At 39.1% G+C, this 16,020-nt stretch overlaps 2 protein-coding genes across 4 annotated transcripts; both read right to left on the minus strand.

Annotated features, from left to right (window-relative positions):
• Positions 1-3,108: 3,108 nt before the first annotated feature.
• ccdc174 (coiled-coil domain containing 174) lies at positions 3,109-7,083 on the minus strand. Of its 2 annotated transcripts, none has more exons than XM_079342611.1 (11): positions 6,839-7,083; positions 6,529-6,636; positions 5,943-6,043; positions 5,796-5,854; positions 5,568-5,721; positions 5,102-5,197; positions 4,863-4,999; positions 4,679-4,773; positions 4,307-4,454; positions 4,045-4,152; positions 3,109-3,796 (listed from the first exon to the last, which is right to left on the minus strand). In XM_079342611.1, the coding sequence occupies exons 1-11, from the start codon at positions 6,878-6,880 to the stop codon at positions 3,246-3,248; spliced, it is 1,599 nt and encodes a 532-aa protein (XP_079198737.1). In that variant the 5' UTR covers positions 6,881-7,083; the 3' UTR covers positions 3,109-3,245. The 2 variants fall into 2 exon arrangements, with proteins under 2 accessions (XP_079198737.1, XP_079198736.1); XM_079342610.1 differs by having other exon boundaries at positions 4,045-4,194; positions 6,839-7,082.
• A 1,272-nt stretch (positions 7,084-8,355) lies between these two features.
• tatdn2 (TatD DNase domain containing 2) lies at positions 8,356-15,953 on the minus strand. Of its 2 annotated transcripts, none has more exons than XM_079342607.1 (7): positions 15,850-15,953; positions 14,085-14,398; positions 13,567-13,938; positions 12,401-13,390; positions 11,809-11,936; positions 10,882-11,065; positions 8,356-9,664 (listed from the first exon to the last, which is right to left on the minus strand). In XM_079342607.1, the coding sequence occupies exons 2-7, from the start codon at positions 14,394-14,396 to the stop codon at positions 9,524-9,526; spliced, it is 2,127 nt and encodes a 708-aa protein (XP_079198733.1). In that variant the 5' UTR covers positions 14,397-14,398; positions 15,850-15,953; the 3' UTR covers positions 8,356-9,523. The 2 variants fall into 2 exon arrangements, with proteins under 2 accessions (XP_079198733.1, XP_079198734.1); XM_079342608.1 differs by having other exon boundaries at positions 14,085-14,400; positions 15,670-15,903.
• Between the last annotated feature and the right edge of the window lie 67 nt (positions 15,954-16,020).

The following is a 16,020-nucleotide window of genomic DNA, read 5'->3' on the forward strand; positions in this document are numbered from 1 at the left end:
TTATTAATGTCTCAATCTCCATTGTCTGCCTTTAAGTCAGCCTGGACCTCACCCAAAGCCCCCTATTGTTTTGTGACTCCCTTAAAAATCATTTTAAACTGACTTAAGTGCTTGTCCAACAGTTTTCTTTTCAAACCTTATAAGGCATAAACTTAATAGGAAATCCCTAATGTGTATATTCAGTTGTGTATTGTAATATCATATTCCCAAATGTTCCTACACTTGGAGTAACCTATTTCAGAAGTGTAGTGGCGCCGTATACCCCCTGCCCTTTACTTTAAACGTCAGAAAAGACTCAAGTACATTATGGGGTGTCACTATAGTCCTCAACCACTAGAACTAATGTCATAGTCCGATTTCCATGTCACGTGTATTTTAATGCAGGATTAGGATGTTTTATTAATAAGATAAAGGCATCAAAATCTAAAAATAAAAAAAATGCACACAATCATGATTTCCCTATATTTGGGTCCAAGCTTTACCGTCATTTCAAAATACAAATACTGTATCTGAAAATCAAAAAGTGCCTATTCTTGTCCACAGAAAAAATATGAGAGTTTCGTTACTGTATAGTGAGATGTGTTTTTGGTGGTTGAAACACAAAACACACTTCTTAATTAATGGACATCAAAACATTTCAATAGAAAAAATTGCATGCTCCCTTTAACTGTTTTTGTGTGTAATCATTTATATGGACCTCTCATTATCCTGTGGAAGATTTCAAATGTGTTTGTTGGCTTAATATGCTTGATTTTACTGATAGAGTCCTAATGGTCTATTATCCTTAATGGTGCCAGTAATATTCACTCTGTTCCCTTCACTTGTTTTAACGTTAATGCCAGTCATTTAAGAAACAATCCCACAGGCTCAAAATCCAGTCGAGCTAATATAGTCTTTCTGTTGCAGCTTACATTGTGTTGCTCTTTTGGTAAGAAAGCCTTTTAAAGTTCAAGGATTCACTGAGCTCAGTGAGATGTGGCCTGGGATTGATAATTTATGAGTTTGATTCCCTCTTCCAGTTTGTGAGTTCTGTCCCCAGTTGGGTCATTGAAACTCCTGAACATAAAACGTTCTCAGAGAATTAAAACCTCTTACAGATACACCAGCAATAAACAGTGTGTAGATCCTGAAGATCTGTGCACGATGCCAACAAAGGAAAGAGCTCCAGAACGTCACCGCTTACTGCCAACTAGGAATAGTCAAACACCAAGTTGTGGTTGTTTTTTATTTAAAAGTGGGCAGGGAGAGAGAGATAGATGGGCGAGTTACATTGACTATAAATGTCAACACAATCAGGCTGTTTGTGCTTTCAGAAACAATGTAAAGAATATCAGACAAGTCAGGAACATTCAGCAACATCTCCTGTCTTTCATGCTTTATGGAATTGTTCAATCTCAAATGGAAATGCTTTTATAGACGAAATTAGAAGTCACTCTCAAAACCAGAACCAATGACATTCACAGTGGATGAGATTCATGAAGGAAATATGGACAAACTGTACATCCTTGTGAAGTTAACTGACTTTTGCCAGAGTATTGGTGCAAGTGAGATGATGCAGAGTCCCTGAGTCCATGTATGCATCTGCTGTTGAGTAAGGTAACCTAAAGTGCGGGTGTCAAATTCAAGTGCCTACTGGGCAGAAACTTAGTGAAACTGTCTTCCCGGACTGAACTGTCCGTACCATGGGTTTCTTTTATATCCTACCATAGCCACAGTGGGTGCATCATAAAGAACAAGCCTTGTTCCTTTCATTTGCAAATGAAATAATAAAATACCATCAAATACTACAGAATGACTTAAAGATCTTTTACTAAACAAACTCTCTTTACAGAAAAGAGATGATAATTAGTTTAACAAGCCCAGTAGTGTAAAATGGCCTGATTTGATGAATCTGAGGTGGCTGTGGTTCAGTTAGAGCTTTGAGATAATGCTCACAAGACATTTAATGCTTCTTTTAAATTAAGTTGTTATAGACTAATAAAACAACAAATCCATACAATTCTAAGGGACTAATCAATCTTTCAACAAAATATATATTAACATCTATATGGTCTGTGTAAAAGATCTTTGTTCTTACCATGACTGACCTTTCACTTTGTAGAAGTTAACATGGCAGCTTTTATTCCTTGCAAGTCATTTGTTTCCTTTTATCTCATGATGCATTAAAACTACATTATCCAGGGTCCAGGCCTCCCCCAGTCTTTAGATGTACCTCCAGTGCCAAAATGAAAACATCAACAGGAGAACAAGTGTTAGAGACCATTTCCCCTGATAACCTTCCTCTATCAGCTGCTGTAAAATAGCAACTTTATAACTGTAATGTTTGAAATATAAACAAAAAATGACCCATACACTTTTTTTAAACAGTACTTCAATGACTGAATGATAAAACAATAATACTTTGAAAAACATAGCAACACATCTTAACAAAACAAAAAAAATTCACTCAAGGTCATTTCATTCTATTATGAAAAGAGTAGGTTGCTATTTCTCTCAGCCTCAGCAGGCTTAACCTGCCACATCTAAATGCTTGGGTCATTTCTCAGTGAAGATGCTGCCTGAGAGAAGGTCAGATCCGTCAATAAAACACACCTTCCTGTCCCTTATAAGTGATTAGACTCATCAAAGTGCTGTGTCAACAACTTAAACAAAACAGAGTAGGTGCACTGTTTTCTTATTTTTTAGTATTATTTAGTACCACTTTAACTGCTGTTTGTTGCTTTTTGTTCAAGGAAATAGCCAAAATACATTATACAGCCGTACGTTTCTCTGCTTCTCATCTTTCTTTTTCTGTCACGAAGGGCTGGGTCCTTTAAGATTTGAAAACGGCATCTTAGATTCTTGATTAATGATTAATACAAAAATGTAAAATCAATTTAAAAATCAAAATAAATCACCACAGCACAGAATAGCTTTGGTCACTGGCCTGTTTCTTCAGCATGCAAGTGGACAGCACCACCTGGAGAATATTTTGAAACTGCAAGTTAATACTCTGTGTCCAGATTTATAATGTTACAGCTGTAAGCTTCATAAAGTGGAGGCTCAATGTGTATAAGATATCAACAGTATTTTTCACAATAAGAAAAAAAAAGATATGTGAGAACGGTATCCAGTGAAATTCCTAATATTTATTAAAGGGTAAAGTTTAAAAGAACTGGACTTTGCATTCTGTTGTTTCTATTGTATCATCAGTGGAATTTACACTTACAATTTACAAAACAACAGCATACATGAGATTTTAGAGATCAGGAAGAGTTTCTGTAGAAGGACAACATGTCGTCCAGACTCTGTGCAGGCTGCTTGGCCTGACTTAGATCTGCAGGCTGGGGGGGGTGAGGCTGGTTCAGCGGCTGAGGTGGATACTGGTTTGGGTACTGTGGGGGGAACAGGGGAGGTGGTCCAGTAAACTGAGGAGAAAAGGGGGGATAAAACATAGGAGGGGGATAATGGGGATTAAAAGCAGGAGCAGACACAGGAGCTGAAACTGTTGGCTGATCTGAAAGTGGGGCCTGCCATGAGGTCTGCGGCTGTGTAGAATATTGAGGATTTTGTTGCGGCTGAGGGGGAGCAGGGGGAGGAGGGGGAGGAGCTTGAGGCTGAGACTGTGGCTCCTCTTTGTTCTCAGAGACTCCTCCTGGGCCTTTGGTCCACTTGAAGGACGTCTGAGCTTTATTCTTGTAAGATTTATTCCTCTCGGGTTTTTGTCTCGTCTGCTCGGAATAGTACGCAGAGGGAGGTGCAAATTCTGAGTCCCTCTCTTCACGAAGCCGCGTTTTCCACTCACTGAACATAAACTCTGGAAGGAAAAACAAAATAAAAGTGCTGTTGAAAAAGTTAATTATTTTACAAAAGAGTAGGAGTAACCTTAACCATGGAAACCCCTTCTTACAGAGTGTTTGAAAACCTGGGAAGTTCATATCAACATTTTCTCAAGAGAGATATTAAGATGTGCACTGATAAACAGATAACTCTAAAATATGGGGTCTTAAATTTACAGCACAGAAAAATGCAGAGCCCTAACAGTTCTTAAGATATAAGGCATACCTTTTCCTCTGTCCCACTCTCTCACATGAGGAATTCCTGGTTTTGTGTCCTTCCTTTCCTGGATCTCCACTTCCACTTTCTTCAATATGCTGACCTCCGGGGGGTCATCTGGTAGGGGAGAGGGTCCAATCAGTTCATCTTCATCCTCCTCTTCAGGGAAAACAAGTCAATAAAAAGCTTTATTAACATCATGTAACAGACTGTATGCACTTCCTGCTCTAGTTTTTGGAATAACAGATTGCATTGGATGTGAGGTTCTAACCTTGCTTCTCCTCCTCTCTCTGCTCCTCCTCAGTGCCGTCCAGCTTGGTCTTCTTCATCTTCCTCTGCTTCACCTTGGCCAGTCGGGCCTGTAGGATGGTCTGCCTCTTGTTTTTCAGCTGTTCCCTCTTATTGCGCTGCTCTGTTGTCTGAGTGATGGAACAGTTGTATAAGAGAAAAAGAACAAACATGAAAAGGGGTATTGATCATCTGAAACAGATATTCATCACAGATAACCAGTAAAATATCTTTACATATTTAATGGGTTAGCAACCTATGTTATGTATTGAGCAAAAAACTCAATAGACAACGAAGATTCAATAAAGATGCTCAAGATTAATATGTGTCGGTCAAGGGACCAGTGTCCAGTCACCTGGTCTCTGAGCATGTCCAGAGTCTCTCTCTGCTTCCTACGATGCTCTTCATCCTGAGCGAATGCAAAGTAACCAACACCAAGCTCTCGAGCCTCTGAGGTGAGAAAAAACAAAATGGTTTTTTTCCAGCACACTACTCTCAAAGCAAAAAAACCCCACTTTGAAACATGCTTTGACAGATACCTTGTCCTCGCATATCCTCATAGTGGATCGGACCAATAGGCCTCTTCATAGCCTCCTCTTCCTCCCTCTCCCACTCCTGCCTCTGCAGCTCTCGACGCATGTCCTCTGAGAGTAACGTCTTGTCGCCCGAGGCGTTTCTGTAAGGAAACATCATTTTCAGAAGAGTTTCCAGCATGATCACAAAATCCATGGAACCATCACCCACAACTCCTAAAATTTTAGATATATTTGTATTTTACACTTTTCCTGTAAGGTCTTGGTCCATCTTTTTGAAACCTGGCAGATCTTTCTTCATGCATCTTCGAGATCTGCCCAGAGCATCCACATAATCCACCCTATACAGAAGTAAGACAGCAGGTGATCATCAGGTCAGCAAATACACTTCATACTTTAAATATTATAGCAACTTCAAACATTCATTTTCACCATTGGTAGATTTAGTGTGGTTATATTTAGTAAAGTAAGTCTGCCAGTTTTGGTAATATTTGTAGAAAATGATTAAAAGCAAAAAGTGTTTGACTAATCAATAGGGTTAACACTGATCGACTTTAAAACACTAACAATTTGCTATCATCTTGGATATGTCATTGAAGTAACTTATCTGATATGTGCGGAAACAGCTCCAGGTAATAACGCTATTTTACAAATTATAAACCAAACAACAAGCTGTAGAACACATGAGCAAATGCCTAAAACAGATGTTACCATTCCTCGTCGGGGTTTTGAGGAGGCGGGATCGGAGACAAAGCGTGTCTTTCCTCATCTTGTCTCTCTGATTCCCTTTTTGCGAGTGTTTCTCTCTCTTTGTCAATGATCTTCTGGGTGAAATCCACCAGGAAAAGTCCCTCTGTCTCTTCATCTGTGTTAAAGGCAGATATGATGACAAAACTAATAATAAATATCAGGAAGGTACACAATTTCCACTCTACCAACCTGGAAAGTGTCCTTTTGTCATTTGTTCATAGAGTTTGGCCTTCTGTTCCAGCTTCTGTCTGTAAAAAGAGGATGAATGTGAAGTTAAAGATTTTGGTCACCATTATTGAAGGTCAGTAAATCTCCTGTATAAAGTGTTGAACTCACCTTGATGTGTCAAGACTGTTCTGCTCCTCGGCCAGCTGCTCAGCATCTTTCTCAGCTCTCGCTGATACACCAGCATTTTGTTTGCTCCAGATATTGGATTTCTACACAGAAGCATAGATAGAAAGAACAGCATAGATGGCCTTTATTGTCATTATACAATTTTGTTACAACTTTATTTGGCCTATCCTTAAAATGCACACAGCTAAAAAGAAAGACAATAAAAGGAGAATATATATATTTATTTATTTTTTAAAGTAACTGTAGTAAAGGTAATATGGGCTATGTATGATAGGACTTGTTTAAAGGTAGCAGAATAATAAATTATAAATGGATATTGAAGAAATAAAATGTGTGTGTACAGTATAAAATGTGAATTAATGCAGAAAAATAAAAGTATAAATATGTGCACAGTAAGAAATTTAAATTATTGCCGAAGTGTAAAATAAATATTGCACTGTATGAAATGTAAACTATACTAAAAATGTAAACTGTAATACATACAGTATAATATAGCACAACCTGGTGATCTTAATCTACAGTATTACGAGCAGGTCACACTATTTGCTCAAACACATCAACACTGTACCTTGTCTTTGGATTTTGTTGGGAGTCCAACAGCAGGAGAGTCTTGTCCAAGTTTTTCCTGTTTAAATTGTTCCTGCTTTCTGTAAAGTTCAGCTTTGAGATCCACGAGCTGCGGGACACAAATTTATGATCGAAATGTGGGTACAGAATAAACTAAAAGCGTTTATTAGCTGACTAATTTTAACTCTCTGTATTTGATATTAATGTGGCGACAGAGCAAATTCACTGTTAGCTAGTGATAGCTAACAGTGAATTTGCTCTGTCAGAAAATATCATTTTATGTTTATATCGCCGTTTTTCAAAGGACTCACAGATGAAGCAGTCACGGCAAAAGGTTTTTTCTTTTTATCCATCTTTAGGAAATAATCACTGTAACTAAATGATCTTCAGCTAATGTTGCTGTATGCTATCATCTTTATTTCTTCTTTTGTCATGTCAAATGCGGCTGGTCACCTGCTTAAAGCCGCACTACCGCCCCCTGGTGTGTTACTAAGGGGGTAACAGTATTTTTGTGTTAGCTAACCAATGACACATGAATTATTTTTTAGTATCGAATTTCTACTTTTTATGGCAAAATAAATGTGACATGCATTCGCTCAGAAAGGACAGCTTTTAGACTGAAATATCTTATTGTGATTTATTTCAATAAAACAGGAGAAACGTCAATCATAAGCAGAGTAGATGTTTCTCTTGACAAACTTAAAAAGAAAAGAAAAACCGCTAAAATGAATTGTTTGAAAATCCAACAATGATGGAGAACACAGCATAAAGGGGAGAACTGCATGAGCTCCCTTTGAGATCACCATCAGATTTCTTTATCAACCCTTGGTGAGCTATCATCAGAGATTAAACCAGCATGTAACGATAACATCTCAGTTACAATGTTTTATGGTGACTGTATTGGTTTGAACTCAGAACAAATCATTTTTTATTCAAAATGAAGTGAGAATGTTTTTTGTTTTTTCTCACACTCAGGACTTTGTTTTCCTCTTAAAACAATGTGTGAGTACTTTCATTTTATTGATGCGTTTGTCTACCTACAGAAAAAAATTGCTTTTGCAAGCTTCAGCAACTGGTGGGAAGTTCTGGCAGTGTAGATAATAAAAATGAAGTTTTAGACACCCTATGGTTTATGGGACCAAATAGAAGAGTTACGTACACGAAAAATAAAATTTCACGTTTAACTCAAAAACATTTCAAGCAATATTTGTGAAATTTGGCTGATCTATTTTTCTGTAAAAGTAAATTCAAGATCATTTCATATAATTGGTGAATGTTGTATCTTAATTTGATGTTTGACAATATTTTCCTTTGATAGAATTTAAGAGTCAAAGTGAATTCTGGCATTTTTACCCATGTATTATCATGTGTTTTATTAATTTGCACTGTCCTCTTCCTAAATATACTGAATCTCAGCTACTATTTAGAATCTTTTCTTAATTAGTTAAAATTCTAAATATTACGATGTTGCTTTGATAAAAGCCGTCTGCTAAATTGAATGATGGCATTTTTATTAACAAGAAGCGTCATGAAACGCTGATTTAAGAGGTCTTAGGAATACACTAAAAGTCCCACATGACCTCTCTCCGTCAACAGACGAGTCACTTACTGAAACTTGAGTAATGTTCTTACTCTGCATTAAAACACACTACAGCCTACATATTTAAGAGCACAATGTTCTGAACAAGTGGTTATTATTGCACTCAAACATACGCACCTGTAAGCACAAACAGCTTCAATTATAATTTGAGATCATCTGAAGAGACTCACTGGGCAGAGTTTGATAATAAAAACAAGTGGCACTGTGTTATTTTTGCATTTGATGACGAAGGTTGATGAACAAACAGCATTTTTATTATTGAGATTACAATGATCCTTAACAAAGGCAGGTAGTCCTGAAGTATCGAGTACTGGTTAAAAAGCTTTCAAAGGTTTTAAACTCTTTAATCTTTACACAACAGGCTGAATGTTTGTGGTTTAATCATTGAAGCAAAACTAATTCTCACAGCAAAGTACAAAACCTTTAGTTTAAATCTCAAGGACTCAGTCAAACACAGCTGAGGATGTAACCTACATCTTGTTTTGTTGAATAATCTCAGATATTCAGCCATGAAAACAAGAGTGCTCTGACCTACATCCTGAAGAGGCTCTGAGACTCAAGGCTTTCATTAGGAACATGACAAAAAAAGAGAAGATGTACATTTTCTCCAAATCCAAACCATCAGAGAAGACAGACAAATGACGCATCAAACCATGAATAGTCCTCTGATGGCATCGCCTGCCAACCAGAAAACTGCCACATGCAGTAGAGGCTAATCATTCTCAAAATAAAAAGCACTCAAGCCAAATGTGTGCATCTGACACAGTGGAATCAAAACAAGCTAATGGAGTCTTCTCAGCCACTTCCTGGCTTCAGACAGAAAAAAAAGCTGTACTCATGGAAAATACCACACGAGTCTGTATCAGTGCATTACACACCATAATTCAGTCGCTTCACACCAACAACAGCTGCTCTTTCTGTGCATCAAAGAGAACTTCTACAAATCATGTTTGTAGAATAAAGAAAACAAGATCTCTTTAAACTGAGTCTTTTAATGTGTCCAATTTATCCCGCTGTACAAGACGTCACAGCTTTATCAAAACACAAACCTCCAAATTAGAACAAGGACAGGGATATTACGTTACAACACAGCAAGAACAGCAACTTACTATACAAAACACTAAGGAATCAAATAAGTGATGAACACAATAACACAAATATATCAGCGAAACTATGATATATACAAATACTAGAAGCAAAAGATGTTTTTGTTTCAGTAAGTGTTTCCTGTTTGTTCCACCCACCCTCGTTCTGTACAAGAAGACATGTCCTCCATACTCTGACAACTTGACGAGGAGGGATGGTAAATAAACAAAAGGTCACATGACGTATTTGCTCCGAACACATCCATTCTGTCTGATCAATGCTGCGAGCTAACATCCATCACACATGAAGTTCATATGCCGTAGAGGTGAGTGGTGTTGTCACGGATGGTGGCGAGGACTGTGGACATGTCTTCCTGCTTCAGTATGCTCAGCTCTCGCAGAGTATGGATGCCCATTCCAGGATGGGAGAACGGACAGACATCTTTACTAACCTGTTTAGAGCACAACACATTAGCACATGCTGTATACAATTAGGTTTCATGAGTCAGCATTCAAACTGTCATGAGCTGCTAAACCTAAACTTGTTCATAAGCAGGACAAAGTGAAGTTATATGAATAGAGTCATTAAGAGTATGCTCCAACTAACAATCACTTCGAGTTACTTTTTAATCACTGAATCGTTTGGTTTTTAAATCATGAAAAAGGGCAAAAAGGCCCAGAACACTGTGTTATCCCTCAATCCTTGAGATTATAAAGTAATCTTTGTGTGTGATGCTACTCTTGAGCCGAGTGCACCAGCTCGGTGTACGCCTCAGTGTAATCTTACATCTGACTTAGAGCTGAAACTTCAGGTCGAAACATGTTAACCAGTTGGAGTCATGCCCTTTTTGAGTTCCACCTACGTGTTGCTTCTATACCGAGGCAGAGCAAGTTAAAAAAAAATCTGACTATCAGACCAAAGTAATACAAACGGAAAACGTAGCCGTCAGAAAACTTCAAAGGAAATCGTTGCAGTGAGTCATGTCTCGATTTATGTTCAACGGACAACTGCATGTTGGGTCATGAGAAGTGCTTCCTTGGCTCCACACAGCGTCCTACAGAACTTCATCCACCTTCAAAACCCGAGCAGGCAGCAGAGACCAAGCAGGATATCACTGATCAAATGCAATGACGGAGCTCACATCTGATTGTTGTTCAGTCGGGATGTTATCTCTATCGTTATCTGTCCCAGCTACGACTGTACTCAGTGAGACTTGGTGCAACTGGGCGTACATTTAAGTCATAAAGCCAGACATAAGAGATTGGGTCTTCTTTATTTACACACAGCTGGTGCACTCAGCTCCTGAAGTCTGAGCCAGACTTTATACAAGTCCAGTCAGTGAATTTCCCTAACTGTCAGCTTCAAAAGAATCTGTTCTGTTGTACTTTCGGTAAATGTGCGCTTACTTTCGCAAACTCTAAGTGGAAAAATCGCAATATGTTCAAAGGAAAGTGGCTGAGGGAACCGGACCATTACTATATAGTCTATGGACTGAACCATTAACTCGAGATTATAAAAGGAGCTGCTTGTTAAGAGTCCTTACCATGAGCATCACGTTCATTTTCAGCTGAGCTACACAAATCTCAACTCGCAGTAAAAGAAACAATTAAGAGTCCAAATCATCACCATATAAGAACAATGTTGTGGTATTTGTGGTGTTAAACATACCCGCCTAGGCAGGAAATATGGTGCGTCTGTCTCCAACAAAATGCGGTTCAGAGGTATCTTGCGGACGGCCTCACGGGCCTCCTTGGCAGTGGTGTAGGTGATCAGCGCTGTGAAGCCCACATACAGGTTGGGGAACTCTGTCAGGAAGGGCTCAATCACTGGATAACTGTTTGTGAAACAGTGCCTGGAAACCATACAGGAGTCAAGAGAGAATATTCACAGATTGATAAAAAGATGATACCCACATATTAGTTGTGTTTGATTTGGTGAATGTAAGAAAAAATACAAAGACACTTGTCAAGTTTCACAAATTAAGTGAAAGGGATAAATAATCCCCAGACAGTCGACTGAAGTGCATCTACCCTGGAATTTAAACAAATGTCATTTGAATGTCAGGAAGCCGGGAGGGCATAAGACACGCCCACTCACCACTTCATGCCGTTACCACCATCCCCAACACCTTACAGGCTATGACGCGCACACACGCACACGCACGCACTCCTCCATCAGACTCATCCATTTTGATTTTGTGGGGCACAAGTGTACACACCTCATTGACAGGCGAGCGCGTTGTAACGGTTTGTCGAGAGGCTCGAAGCCTGTTCTTAGGCTCACTGAAAGTTAGGTTGAGACATCATTTGCATTAGGGCGACTGCAAAGGATGGGACTAAAAAAAAGTGATCTGAGGGTTTAGTTACTCTTCAACATATACTCATGGTCAGTCTGTCACAAATACATGTTACTTTTTATCTACACAAGTCTTTTGTGTTGTTCTTGTGCAACTCTTTAGAAAAAAATAAACTGTACCATGCGGCATTATTTCTAATCACTTCACAATGCAAGCAATCTGAAATTTTTTAAGTGGATGAAGACGGCATGAAATAATTAGAAAATGTAAATGTGGTTAGCTTTCCTTTGTTCATGTACCTGTGTATTTTATAATCCCTCGGGACACACTTCTTCATGATTTCCAGCAGGTCGTCATCTGCGTCCCTACAGTGGATCACCAGAGGCTTCTGCATGGCCACAGCTAAATGCAGCTGACGTTCAAACACCTTTTACAACAAAGACACAAAACATGAAAGCACGACATTAAGTATGCAGCGTTGAACCAAATATAAGAGAACGTTATATTGGTGGTGTGTTAAATGCCAATACATATTCACAACAACAGACAGAGCTGCTCATCTGTACAAAGAGAAGACTGCTCGTGACTGAGTCATTCTTGAATACTTGATGATCTGCACACACTCTCCACTCTGTGGATTCTGCAGGTGTACATGATACCATAATTATACAGAAAATACTGAAATGTCTCAGTTTAATGTAAAGGTATTAAAAACACAACTTATTTAACAGGTTTTCAAAACAACTGCTGACCTTGACATCATTTTGAACCCACAAATATCTACAGTATGTGACCTCTTCATTGATAAAAGTCTTTTGAAGACCAGAAAGTTGATGAATAGTGGCATGTTAGGTTTCATTCAGTTTGACTGGATGACACATATGACCGTACCTCTTTTTGCCTGGAGGAGTGGGTGGAGTTTTTGTGAGAGTAGTCAAGACCCATTTCACCGAATGCCACTGCTTTTGGGTGCCGCATCGCATTCAGAATATTGCGTTCGTGGACACTTGAGTAATCTCGGGCAAAGTGGGGGTGGCATCCAAATGCTCCCCATATCTTGTCTTCAGCCAGCAAACCTTCCCACAGAGCCTGTCTCCTCATGATCTCTGGGTTGCAGAAATCAGCGATACAGCCCTTAAACTCTGGAGGAAAGCTGGTGTGATACTTCCTTCGAAAGCTGCTGAATGTCCCAGTGAAGCCAAGCTTTCCATAAAGCATGTCTATGTGGCAGTGAGTGTCTATGAAACCCACTTGGTCATCCAGGTTGGGGTAACTAGTCCACATAGGTTCTGCACCCAAGGATAATCCTCTTCTGGGGGTGCCCCTGTGAGTAAGGGAGTTAGTGGGGTAAGCGCCATAATCTGACTGCCTGCGTTTAGATGAACTCTTCAAGTAACAGTTTGATGACCTCCTATTTGAGTAGAGTGGCAGAGCAAAGGGGTCTGAGGTCGTTCTGCCTCTGGAGCAGGACTTCTCAGTGCTGACGACAGATGCCTTCGAAGGCCCAGTGTTTGGTGTTGTGATTGAGACGCAGACTGTCCTCTGGGAAAGTGGGGGAGGCGTCTGCATCTCTTTACCAGCTTCCTGGATGGTCCAAGCGTTTACTTCATTTGATGAAAATACCGGAGAGGAAATTGTAGCTGCTTGAGTGTTTGATGAAGGACCTCGCCACTGCTGTATTTCAGAGGAGCCTTTCTGATGCATCGGAAAAGAAGAGAAACACTCTGGGAAATACTCCAGACCAGGGAGGGATGAGACACAGTCCTTTACTTCCACCTTGTTTGCTGTAGCAAATAATTCATCTTGAGAGGTTGTCTCTTCAAACATAGAACCAAAAGCAACAGGCATCCTGTATGAATCTTCTGCGTTTAGCACAAAATTCTAAAATCACAAAAAAACAGAACAGATTTAGCTTTTTATCCCCAATGACTTAATAATTACACATTATGAAAAAAACATATATACCATAGATGAACAAATAAAACACTTTTTGAAATTACATACACGGGGACAAAGCAGTACCAAAATTAGTTCAAATCAATTTAAAGGTGACTTACCCTTGTGTCTGTTTGTGGTCCTGAGCTTTCTCCAAGCTGGGCTCCTCCATCCTCATACCCTCCAAGAAAAGACCACTGAGCTTCCTGGACAGTGTCTTTGTCCTCGTTATTAACATCCGCTCTGATCGGGGAACAGTCAACAATCTTCTCAGTCGTCTCTGATGACGATTCAAATGGCAAAGACGGGCTCTTAGTGTCAGTCCTTGGGATATCTGTAGTGTTGCGTCTTGCCATTGTGCTGCCAATGGCTGCAATCAACGCAGTCCTGTATATAGTCTTTGATCCCTCCTCAGATGTCCTTTCTTTTCTTTTCAAGAAGAAAGAATGAGATGTGGATTCCAGCTGCTCAGATGAGTCGTCCATCGGATTGACCTGATATAAGTTCAGTAAACAGTGATAAATAAATATGCGATTGCCCAATAAGAATTTAATACAAAAGAAATCAAATTCGATGCAAAAGAAAATAATAAAATATAATTGTTGATGTACTAACAAAAGATGGACAGAGGAACTTTTACATTTAGATTTTCCGATGAGGTTGTGAAGTTGTCAAAATTTCTCCTGGAAAGCTTCCTTAGCTTTTCTTTGCCAATGGTGGGCTCACTCTCACCGAGGTCCACGGCTTTTCTTTTTGGGGTGCTCAAACTCAGTTCACCAACTCCTTCAGGCCCTGGAGAATCACTGAGGGGCAAAGTTTTTGAATCTTCAATTGGCGACATCTTCCAGCCAGAGGGGATGACTGGGCCAGCATCTCTCCCTTGAAGGTGCGCTGGTGAGATAATTGCTTTTCGTAGCCACTTAATTGACAACTTCTTTCTGTTGCTGTTCATGTCTGTTAGGAAAAAAAGGTAATCAGCAAAACAAATTGGCATTATCATCAAACACAGTGGTTCACAATCCACAACCTGTTTCCTTGAAGTCCGACCTACTTTAATCAAGCAGAGCCCCTCCTGTTACCATAAGGAAAAAAGGATATATGGTTTTATTAGGAGAATATACCCCCAAACTTGTTTTTAACAAAAGACCTTTGAATACATATCCCAGTAATGTTTTAACATGACTTAATTAAATATGTGCAAATCCAAATTTGACAACATCAGAGAGAGACAGAGAGTGGGCCCCGTCCCTGAGATGTAAGGTGCCATCCATCGGACCCAGGTTGGAAAAAAAGACATGACACATGATGCACACAACCAGAGTAAACAAAATAATCTTCCAGCAGGTCTTGTGTCTAGATTTATTTTCAACTGTGTCTTGATTAGAGATCACATTCTTCACCACTACTTCTATATTTAAAAAAATAATAATCTTGTTTTATCTTATATTATGCGTTATTCACTTTATTACGTTTATCTGCTTATGATTTATCCATTAAACCTTTAATGATTGTTTTATATGTATCCATGGAGCACTTTTTAACCAAGTGTAGATAATCAGTTCAAATCACGTAATTACTGATTTTAAATTTGGTGTATTTTGATACTGACAAAGTTTGCCACAAGACTACAAGCATGTCCTCTGTGTGCACCATTCAACATGCTGTAATTTCTGTTTTTGGTAATATTATGAGACTAGATTTATTTACATACTTTTTTGTACTATTTAGTTTACAAGGTCGATGACCTTAAATAAGAGCGATACAGCAAACCTGGGGAACAGGCAGTTTAGAGTTACAGCGAAATTCGAGGACGAATACAAATAGTGTGCAACAAACAAGGTCGATCTGAGGAATTGTCACGTGGTTAGTCCCATAAAGACTAAACATTTAAACTATGTTTGGAGAGAAGTACGTTTGATTTAATGGCGGGGGGATTGTGTTGGAGTAAACCAGTCGGCCTCTGTTCAACTTCACCACCACTGGTGAGATTATGGAAATGACACGAGACTGCTAGCTAAAACCGTCACGTGAGCCAATTAACGCTAACCGACAGCTAAGTGTTTGCTAACATAGACAACTTTCACTCACCAGTGTAACAGCTACCATAAAGAAGGCTTAATGTCATAGCAACAGAAAGATACTTTATATGAAACATACAATAACTAATTAATCAAAAACAAATCTAATTTCTAGCAGTAAAACAATATTTGAGTTAAATTACCTTCTAAGACTTGACGAACATTTGATGGCAGAACTGCGTCAGAAGTCCACACAGGTTACACGTTAACTGTGCTTGTTCAGTCGGCTTTGCCAGCTTTTTCTCAATAACAACGTGAACCAGCAGAAACAATTTAAATGGCACCTTTAATATTTAATTGATTGACAAGGCATTTGGTCGAACTCACCGCTAGATGGTGATAACGTCCTGGATCGTATTAGGTGGAATATCGCGAGATCAAGCCAGTCAACGAGATTCAGCTAACGAGTCAAACAGTCTATGGTCAAAGCAAACCTGGAGCAAACTGTGTAATTAAATAATACTTGATTATTGTTCAGAAAACAGGATCACAGAGTTC

The sequence above is a fragment of the Symphodus melops genome (assembly GCF_947650265.1).
Source record: "Symphodus melops genome assembly, chromosome: 4".
In the NCBI taxonomy this organism is placed as follows: domain Eukaryota; kingdom Metazoa; phylum Chordata; class Actinopteri; order Labriformes; family Labridae; genus Symphodus; species Symphodus melops.

Excerpts from the sequence above, each read along its gene's own strand:
- ccdc174 (XM_079342610.1), bottom strand. The coding sequence starts at position 6,880 with ATGGATAAAAAGAAAAAACCTTTTGCCGTGACTGCTTCATCT. Across the intron at positions 5,855-5,942 it reads AACAGTCTTGACACATCAAG|ACAGAAGCTGGAACAGAAGG; the intron begins GTGAGTTCAACA and ends CTCTTTTTACAG. Across the intron at positions 5,198-5,567 it reads CAAAACCCCGACGAGGAATG|GGTGGATTATGTGGATGCTC; the intron begins GTAACATCTGTT and ends ACTTCTGTATAG.
- tatdn2 (XM_079342607.1), bottom strand. The coding sequence starts at position 14,396 with ATGAACAGCAACAGAAAGAAGTTGTCAATTAAGTGGCTACGAAAAGCA. Across the intron at positions 11,937-12,400 it reads ACTCCTCCAGGCAAAAAGAG|GTGTTTGAACGTCAGCTGCA; the intron begins GTACGGTCATAT and ends TTGTTGTAAAAG. Across the intron at positions 11,066-11,808 it reads AGGGATTATAAAATACACAG|GCACTGTTTCACAAACAGTT; the intron begins GTACATGAACAA and ends TATGGTTTCCAG.